Source organism: Ascaphus truei, chromosome 2 (genome assembly GCF_040206685.1).
Source record: "Ascaphus truei isolate aAscTru1 chromosome 2, aAscTru1.hap1, whole genome shotgun sequence".
Lineage (NCBI taxonomy): Eukaryota > Metazoa > Chordata > Amphibia > Anura > Ascaphidae > Ascaphus > Ascaphus truei.
The window spans coordinates 169,703,289-169,713,555 of record NC_134484.1 but is presented as its reverse complement, the minus strand read 5'-3'; the positions used below and the strand labels follow the sequence as shown (position 1 = coordinate 169,713,555).

The 10,267-nt window shown below is 37.9% G+C and overlaps 1 protein-coding gene across 5 annotated transcripts in view; it reads right to left on the bottom strand.

Annotated features, from left to right (window-relative positions):
* Window positions 1-1,120: 1,120 nt before the first annotated feature.
* The window catches only part of SALL3 (spalt like transcription factor 3), a 24,695-nt gene continuing 15,548 nt past the window's right edge, over window positions 1,121-10,267 (bottom strand). For 2 of the 5 annotated variants that reach the window (XM_075585514.1, XM_075585515.1), the window contains exons 2-4: window positions 8,143-10,267; window positions 7,586-7,926; window positions 1,124-4,433 (exon numbers count right to left, since the gene is read on the bottom strand). The exon at window positions 8,143-10,267 is cut by the window's right edge and continues 812 nt beyond it. In XM_075585514.1, the coding sequence (XP_075441629.1) occupies window positions 4,008-4,433; window positions 7,586-7,926; window positions 8,143-10,267 (2,892 nt within the window). In that variant the 3' untranslated portion in view covers window positions 1,124-4,007. Of the gene's footprint in view, window positions 4,434-7,585 lie in introns of all 5 variants that reach the window. The other 3 variants (XM_075585516.1, XM_075585513.1, XM_075585517.1) reach the window with 3 other exon arrangements.

Genomic DNA, 10,267 nt, shown 5'->3' with positions numbered 1-10,267 from the left:
AGAATAACTCAGTTTTATAAAGTCACAAACACTACTAACATAATGAAATTATTTGGGATATTACAAATAAAGGTCTAGAAATATAATTCTTCATGCTTATGATTTCTGCTCTTATAACTGTTTAAATCTTTGCTTTTGGATACATTGGAGATTTTTGACGTCTCTCCCTGCAATACTGGGGCAAAAAATATATACCCAATTAATGAATTAGACAGTCCCATTAAATCTAGTGCAGTTTTTTAGCCACAGTTTTAGAGCCTGGAGACTTTTATAGATAACCCCATTGTTTTCATACTACAGTATATAGTCTGAGAATAAAAACTAGGTATTGTTATAATTTAGTTTAAAATTTAGAAGGTTTAGTAACTGATGTACTTTGGTAAAAAATAAGAAAACATTCTTCCAAAATTATAATTTTACCTGATAACCTTTTTTTATGCCATGGTATTCAGAATAATGTAAGTACACACTGTGGTTCACATAATAACAGGACCTGAACATGAGGTCATATGTGTGAATAATTCATCATTGCATTAAGGGAGGTGTGCTGTCCCAGTGTTACTTTATCTGCCTGTGACTGGAGCACCAATACAACAATCAAAAGTAACATGAACAAGTTAGGGATTTGTTCCTGAAAGAAGCTCTGCACAGCTCTTTGTATTTTGCAGACCTATCATTGAAAATTATAATATTTATTGTTATACTAAAGAACACAGTGACCATGCTAAATTCTCTTGTATGGTTATAGACTTTTCAAGTGTCCATGAGCCTTTAAAAGCAGAACTTTCCTGCAATTGCTTGGTTCAAACTGTTTTTTTTTGTCAGTAAAATCTCTAAGAAGTAATACATAGCAAAACCAATGTATTCGCATTCATCCCTTCGTGCTGGGCAGTCTAGGACTACATTGATACAGTGCTGGGCAGACTCTAATAAAGAGAAAGGCAGAAATATGGGTGGCAAGAATATTTTTTCTAGGAAAAAGAAAGAACAGATGCTAAAGTCACGATAATAGGGAATATATGTCATACTTTTACATTGCAACTAAGGTTAATATAAATACAAACAAAATTGCTTCCCATGCAATAAGCGAATTGTAAATAATGCTGGGTAGTTTAGAATGAAGCCAAGAATGTAAGCTGAGGGGCAACATTAAAAAAGATGCATCTTGCCGTTTGATCCTCTGCACAAGGAGAACACCACCATTTAACAGTGAAGCTAGTGTTCGTAAAGTATATTGGGACAGCATATCCTTCCATTTGTTTTTGAAGCAACATAGAGAGGATACCAGGTTATTCAATGGAAAAGACAGTAATAAATAATGAGTCTCCCACAGCTAAGTCCATAAATGTCATCTTTACCGTACCACTAGTTATATTACTAAACGATGCAGTTGCTAGTGTAATAGTATCTGTTTTCTGTTAACATAATAGACACCATTTCTCTCGGTGCATGTTATGCTCAAAGGCTCAATTTATCAGAATAATCAAGGGACACAAATCAGAAACAATATTACATCCTGCATTTTATTCAATTTCATGTGACAAAAATAATAACCTAAACTAAGACATCCATTAAAATCAGTAGGTGTGTCAAGCCAACAAGATGTAATAATAAAAAATATGGAATCTTGGTAACAATTCCCATCTGGTTCAGGGCGGCTCCTAGGCCCCTTCATGGTATCGCTGTATAAAAATATTGTTTCTATTCACCATGCAGGGAGGAGAAGCCAAACCCTGAATACAACATGGGGTCCATCTCACTATACCATTCATCAACCATCTTATTTACAACGCTTTACATCCCTTATTTAAATTATGCACATCCTTCAGGGAGAAGAAATAACACTAGAAAGTACCAAATATTAACAAAAAACAAACAAAAAAAAAAATCACATCAAGAATGACACAGATAAATAAAAACATTCAACTGCGGAAATACAGTAACATTAAGCCACCATGTTTCACCTTTTTTTAATTTTTTTAAATAACCCCATGTCAATTCATATTCACTGTTAATGATACTACGTGGAGATGCTATTTTGATTGTTATAGAAATATATGGATTCTTATTTAAAAACTGCTGGATGGCCGCAGTGCAAAACATATCTGCTACTATCTATTGGTTTATACCATGTTTAGACGCAGCTTAGTTGTGTGCTATGTGGTCCATTTTAAACCCAAATAAGTCGGCAATACTTGTTCAGAACTGTTGTATAGTCCAGCAAATTTACTGGGAGGTTATACTATTGATTCATCTATACTCCACTGTTTGAACGATATAATCTTGTATAACCAACTACCCCCTTAACAGCAACGGGTTAATGCCCCTTGATACAGGTTTTTGCCTTTTTAAAGAACGTTTACGCTGTGAAAAGCCTTCTTGGTTCTAATGCACATAAATGAGGTAGCACACACAACATTTACTTTTCAAGTTCTGATATAGTCTTAGGATTTTTCCAATTGCTTTCCCATTGCCTTTGCTTAGATTAGGGACAGTGTCTACTTGTTACGTATTTGCAGTCAGAGAACTAAAAGCATATCAGTACATACAAATATGGGACATTTGTACGGAGTCAGAAATAAAAAAAAAGCCATTCAAGATATACCTGTTCTTATTGTCAACATGTATCCATTCTTTCCATTTAACATCTTTAGTAATATGATAAATAAAAAATAAAAAACAGGAAGGAAAAACTAAAAAGATCGGAAAGGGGAATAGTTACAGAGAACCAGGGAAAACATGAAGAATTTTGATGTTCTTTCTGCACAGAATATCTCGAGTCTGGCCACTGGATTAAATGTAAATTATATGATGTTAAATTTTTTTACCATATTAATGGGTTTCATATCATTGTAATGGCATAGAGGCAGACCATGAAACACAGGCCTGCCAGCTCTATATGGCTTTCTGTGTAAGTTATGTCAAACTCAAATATTGTTTGATAAAACAAGGAAACTAACAGGGTTTTTTTATTTTATTTATTTTTTTACTTCAGTCGCATTTGAACCAAAGGACTATTTATAAAATAGTTTACATCTTTGTTCATTTTCAAATTATAGACAAACCTCCCTAATACAAAATACTAAAAGTGCAATAGTATAAATTAAGAGTTTGCAAGCACATCATACAAACATTACCCTTTATTGTACAGCAAAGATAACATGAAGATTTTACTCACAGCTCCCTAAAATGTTGTGAATACTTTAAAGTGATAAGGTTTGTCTGTAACTTGCTTTGCAATCATTGAACTACTGTCCACACTACATTTTCTCATTTCATCGAACAACTGTCCACATAGCAGCTACAAATATTTAAATAAAAAGATTTGTTACTGACAGATACTTGCACATGTAAAGCATGCTATCTTCCCAAATAAAATGTCACAATTTTGCCTGCATTGGAATAAACATCACTGAATTATAGCAAAACAAAACTTGCTATGGAAAGGTCACTAAGCCATGTGTACCTTGCAGCACAAAAAAAATCATTTAAGGACGGGGCTTGTATATTCTTGGATACCCGCATAATGTTATTATAAATACTACAGACAAGGTACTGTAATAATACACAGCATTGGGGTATACTAAATCGCTTATTTTGTATTAAGATCCTTAAAAACATAGTTCAAGTTGATATCTAATTTGAACAAAACCAGCAAATAGGTTGGACAATAAATGTCATTACACGAATAGATAGTACATTTTGTAGGAAAAACATGTGCCTGTTGAGTAGCCTTTTTTAAGCTTGTTTTCCAATGAACACATGTTATCTAAAGTTAAAAGGGTATAAAGTCCATTGTAACAGTCAGTTTCACTGCTGAAAGAAGTACCATGCAGATCTTGCAAAACAACTTTTCCGCATCCACAAAACTATGCATTTCTGCTATGGGCAAAAGGACAGTAGGCATTTGGGTGAGGAGACTGTGATATAAGTTCAAAAAACTGTACATCAAATTGTACAACAGGTATGAAGAGAAGTGGTCCAACAGTTTTTTTTTTTTTTTTTTTTTAGTTTATGCCAATCTCTTTATTCTCCTCAATAAACCTTGTGAATGGTCGATTTACAATAGATTCAGAACCCATTTTGTCCAAACTAATGATAGAAGGGCTTCTGCCAGTACAAGCTCGGTCCATTGTGATGTTAGCTAGTGGTGGGATTGCACTTCCACCTAAACTCAGTGGGAGCTGTGGAATACCTCCGTTCTGTATAACAGAAATCTCATTGTTTTTCATAGCCAGCCCATTTGTGATAGCAGCAGCGTACTGGTTCCAAAAACTGGAGTCAACATTCATTGCTCGAGCTGCCAAATCCTTTTGAAACATCTCTGAAAACTTCAGTGCATCCCCTCCTAACAAAGCCATTGGATTTTCAACAGAGAGTCGCCGACCACGTCTTGCAGGGGCGTTATTCCACATGTGAGTTCCCATGTGGACCTATGCACAAGAAGAAAAAAAAAAGAAAGAAGAGAAAACAAACATAAAGATACGCAGATTCAATATTACATGAATAACAACAGACCCAAACTGCATTACAACCATTTATTTTATCTTATCCAGCACTAAAAAATGAATATATATATATATATATTTAACTAGTAAAATCTGTGTATTAATAGAACACCTTAGTGAGGTCCAAAAGACTATTGCCTGAAAGTGTGACTTAATAAAAACGAAATACTAATTACAGCTCAACCCCCTTATAACGCTGTGCTTGGGGTCCAAAGAATCACATCGCGTTATATGCGGATCGCGTTAGAAATAATGTACAATTGTATGCATTGTACAATAAAGTATTTAAGATACCAATAATCGTGTTGTAAAGTATTCCTAAATACGAAAATTGGGAGCCACGCTTGCATCGCGTTATAAGCGGATTCGCGTTGTAACGGATCGCGTTCTAACGGGGTTGAGCTGTATTTCGAGGACAAAAGCTGCTAAATGCTAACCCAGTTTGATACCTTGTTACAAATGCCATGCTCAGGCATTTCTTGCTCCTTGCAGGAGTGATCGTGTACATATCATCAACCTGATACTAATTCTGTCACCGGAAATAGCCCGAGCTAGAAGTCGAAATTGCAACTACATGTTTCGGAAATGTAGCTTCGTAACATTTTGGCCATCATTCACATTTGTTATAATGTCATTTTGATCTTATTACTTTGGGTCGATCATTTTACACCAAAGCTTATTACACATGACAAATTCTACCAAAATAATGCTTGCATTCATTCTGAAGCTGCTCTGGGAGATCTACAATTACAGCTTGTACGCTCGCAAAGTAATGTATTCAACGCCTGCCACAGCACCAACGGATGGTGATACTGCACTAACATATCTTATAGAAACAACAATGCTCTCTTCTACACAGACATGTTGCAAAACAAGTGAACAAACAGTAAGTGGGAGCTCAAACACAGCATATTTTTGTCAACGGATTATTCTCTCTTTCTAAAAAAAAGTAAGCAGATACATTGAATAACATACTCCATGGCTTGTTCAATAGCCAGATGGCTAAATAAATATGCCTTGTACCTAGAGCAGGGGTGGGCAACGCCAGTCCTCAAGGGCCCCCAACAGGTCAGGTTTGCAGGATATCCCTGCTTCAGCACAGGTGGCTCAATCAGTGGCTCAGATTGAGCCACCTGTGCTGAAGCAGGGATATCCAGAAAACATGACCAATTGGGGGCCCCTGAGGACTGGCGTTGCCCACCCCTGCTCTAGAGGGAGTTGGCAATGGTCTAAATTCCTTTAATATTTAATTGACCAACATTAAAAATGATAATTTTCCATAAACTCATAGGCAACCCCAGTTTAAAATAATCTGGTTTCCAGCGTTACATACATGCATACTTCCCCCCTGTTACTACAACAGACCTGTTCAGCAAAGGTGTTCTTAATCTCTCACATTTAAAGTAGATGTAGATATGGGCTATACATACATGAGTAAAAGGATTTATTAAAGAACGCAAAAGGAAGCATGTCTGCTGGATATAACTATGTATTCTAAACAAACAAATAAACATGGCTTGATCATTTAGTTGATAAATAGCTTAAATAGCAATATAAATGAGGGTATTTTTTTTATTATTAAAAAAAAACATGTTACTGGCAAATCCGAATTCCGTAAACTCGTTTCAAAAGCTAAATGTGTAATAGAAAGGTGGGTAACTGCTTAAGCTCACACGGCCTGTTGAGAGTCTAGACTGTAGGGGGATTCCTTTTGCCAAGTACTCATAATGAAAAGCTATCAGAACTACATGATGATACTACTGCATGTTGTTCTAGGGCAGGGGTAGCCAACTCCAGTCCTCAAGAGCTACCAACAGGTCAGGGTTACAGGATATCCCTGCTTCAGCACAGGTGGTGCAGTCTTCAACTGAGCCACCTGTGCAGTAATATCCTGAAAACCTGACCTGTTGGTGGCCCTTGATGACTGGAGCCTGGTCTAGGTATTAAGAACAACTTAGCACAGCACAAGCACAATGGACATATCCCATTTTACCCACTTAAGGGTCTTAAGCCTTTCAGTACTAGGAGCCAATGTGCTGGAAGGGGTCAAAGAAATGCAAAGGTCTTCCAGTGCTAAAACAAATACCACAATTAAAGGGGAAATTCTAAATCCATCTTATTAATGATCACACACATCTATAAAAAACAAAACAAAAAAAACAAAAGACACGGCATTGTGTCCTCTTGTTATGTACAGGACAAAACATAAATTCTCAATATTTGCAGTACACATTATAATCTGTTAATCTGTCATTATTTCAGAATCGTGAGAGAAAAATATTGACCTTCGTTTATGTTAGTCATCGAGAAAACAATACAACGTTGCCAAACTGTCACAATTTCAGAAAGCAAAATATGATCGATTGCACTGTGATGCGTAAATCAAAGTGTTGAGATTTTGTCCCCCGGTGTTCTCACATCGCTATCTTAATCAGAAATTCCACAATTCTATGTGAAAGCAGATGTAATGCAGACACGGGGGGAACCAAGATCAAAGATGGCTCCATTACTAAACAATATTGCGGGTATTCAATATTATGTTTCAGTTCATTTAACAATAAGGATTTTGCAGCACTTCCTTAATGTGTTTTTAAAATGCACTTCTACAAAAACAGCACTTTATAGACGTTAAGGCCACAAAGATGCCTGTCACTGTCAATACATGTCATGCTGTGTTTCATATTATTAGAGCCATAGTGCTGGTTTTCACCAATTTGCTTGTTCTTCATAATGTTTTATATCACTCAGAATAAGAATGTATTCACAGGCACCTGTTGACATTTTACATAATTCACAGAGCTAAATTCAGATTACAGCTGTGTAAAGTGTATGGAATGCCCGAAGGTTCATCTGCAACATGTACATACAGTGTTCTCATACTTTAAAAGCATTTGGGGGCACAAATAACCTGTTATGGCTTGGCAGCATTTATACCATTTTATGACATACGCATTATGAAATGGCAATGACATTTATTGGTATACAATCGCAGTGGCTTGGTAAATTTAACTGAAGTGACAGTTCTTTTCCCAAATCCTTACGTTTTCTTTTGTAAGACTGGAGAGATTTCACCTTACCTTAAGATTCCCTTTTGTGGTAAATGCTCTACCACAGATTGTGCAACCAAATGGCTTTTCACCAGTATGAGTACGTTCATGTATCTGTAGTGCACTTGCTGAAGAGAAGGTCTTCCCACACGAGTGACAGTTGTGTTGCTTAGGAGTCCGTCGTGGTGGGGGTGCCAGCATGGGAGTGATGCCTGGACTCATCGCTGTCTGTGGTGCAGCAGGAACCTGGATTCCAGCTGGAAAGTGGGGACCTTCAACCAATGAGATCTGCTTGGTGTGGCCATTCATTTCCATTTTGATCATGGCAGGCGCTGTGCTGGTGACCAGGCTAGTAGTAGTTTGGCTGGGACCTAGAGTAAAGTTGGGTTCAAATAACTGAGATGGGAGCTCTTTCAATTTGTGTGTCAGCAAGTGCTGTTTTAAATTACCCATAGTAGAACACCCACGATTGCAGACTGTACAAATAAATGGCCGTTCTTTAGTATGGCTGCGGTAGTGAATTTCCAATGCACTCTTACAAGCAAAAGGCTTGCCACAGATATTACACACAGTACTTTTAAACTTACCACGTTCTCTGCTCAGGAACAGCAGGCTAAAAGGAGTCTCTTCTTTGATGATTGGTCTGTCAGGATTGGTGGATGTCAGATCCAGAGCACCATCAATTTCAGGAGCTGGCAAAGGACTGTCGGGCTTTTCTGTTTTTAGCTGTATTTCCGGTGGCTCTTCATGGTTGATGACATTTGGAGATTTTGATCTAATACTTTCACTGTGACTATTTGCAGGGGACAAAACTTGCATGGACAGAGATGATTCTGACATTGCTGGACTGCCTGCACTCTGGCTGTCTAGATCCCCAATAGCAGATGAGGAATCGTTGCTTAAGTGATCACTTTCCCCAGATCCATTTTCTATAGTTTTTAAACCAATAAATTGCTGAGCACTCATGACAGAGTCAATCATTTTCATTTGATTTTCTAAAGCAGCAATACTAGATATTACAGTAGGTGGTGAAGCAGGGCACGAGTCAGAGTATGGCATGAGTGGTTTAGATGAGTCACTTGCTGTGTCTTTTATGTCTAGATCGTCTTCTATAGAATTATCATCAAAGTCATCATCATAGTTGCTCATTGTTTCAAGATTTTTTTCATCATAAGAAAGCTCAGAGTCCATTGCATCTTGGAAGCCCTCTGGTAAAGGGGTGTTTGGAATCTGTCCACCCATATGCATACGAATATGTTGCTGAAGAACGACAGCATTCGTAAATTTTTTCTGACAAATCGGACATGAATGCTGTACTCTTAGTGGAGGCTTTGCCCGATGAACACCAAAATGTGTTTTCAAATTGCCTTTAGTAGTAAAAGCACGTCCACAAACTTTGCATTTAAATGGTCTTTCTCCTGTATGTGTTCTGTAATGCATCTTGAGAGCACTCTGACAGCTAAGCACTCTGTGACAAATGACACACTGATTTGGGTCTGTCATCTTTTTATCAATGTTTTCTACCAGTTGTTGCAGTTTTGAGGTTTCTGATGTTTGCATAGACTCCAGGAGACCACCAAATGGAAAGTTTGCCTTGAATTGGTCAGACATGGATGGAAGCACAGAGTTTGTTATGCTTGATGAAATACTAGTGTCTGTAACAGTAGAAACAGAAGTGGTGACAGGGGAGCATATTTGACCAGTCACAGGCTGCTCACTTATTCTTGCAGTTGTAGCAGGCAGAATAATCGGTTCTATTTTAGTGATAGCAGTTACTGTCTGAGCTGGTGGTGGAGATTCAACAGATGCTGTTATGCCAGATTCAGAATTATGTATGCTTGGTGATAAAGAGTTGCATACACTGGAAGCAGGAGATGGCCTTTGGGGGGATCTGTTCATTGGTGTAATGCATGGAGAATCACCATAGTTGTTAAGACCTGGTATTGTGGGAGGAAGCTGCAACCCAATTGAAGTTGGAATGGTTGGTAACACAGGCTTGCTGTCTAACCATGTTGTGACAGGTTTCTCAGGAGGAAGAGACATCCCATATGGAATTCCAGAGCTAGTGGGTACATTGTCGAGGTATTCTGGAACAGGGTAGGGATTCATCTGAATATGAGGATATTTTTCTTTGTGCCTCTGAAAATGAACTTTTAGGTTTCCTTTTGTGGAAAAACGATTTCCGCATATATTACATTTGAAAGGTCTTTCTCCCGTATGTGAACGTAGGTGGATTTGTAAAGCGCTATCACTCCCAAAAACCTTGGCACAAAACCTGCATTTATGTTTAAAAAAGGGGTCTTCAGATGCTGACTTCGTCTCAAATACTGATACGTTTGGTGGCTTTCCCTTACGGTGCTTCATGAGTGCAGAAAGGGGGTCTAATGCATTGGCTGTTGCAGCAATGCTGGCAAGTGGGTTGGGGAAGATCACACTATTTGAACAACTTTGAGGTAGAAGTGGGCTTGAGAGGCAGGGAGATGAGGTGAGAAGATTCCCATGTCCTAAGGATGGAGGTGTTGAGGAACTTTGTGGGTGAGTTAAGCAGCTTGTAGCATTGGACACAGAAATAGGGGTTACTAAAGCTGCTTTAGTATTAGTTGATAATGATGGGCTTGAGTCTGTTGGTGCAGAAGATACAGAACATGGTATATTTGGGGTACTTGCCCCAGAAGCAGGCTGTGATATATGCTGTGGGTTCTCGAAAGAAGG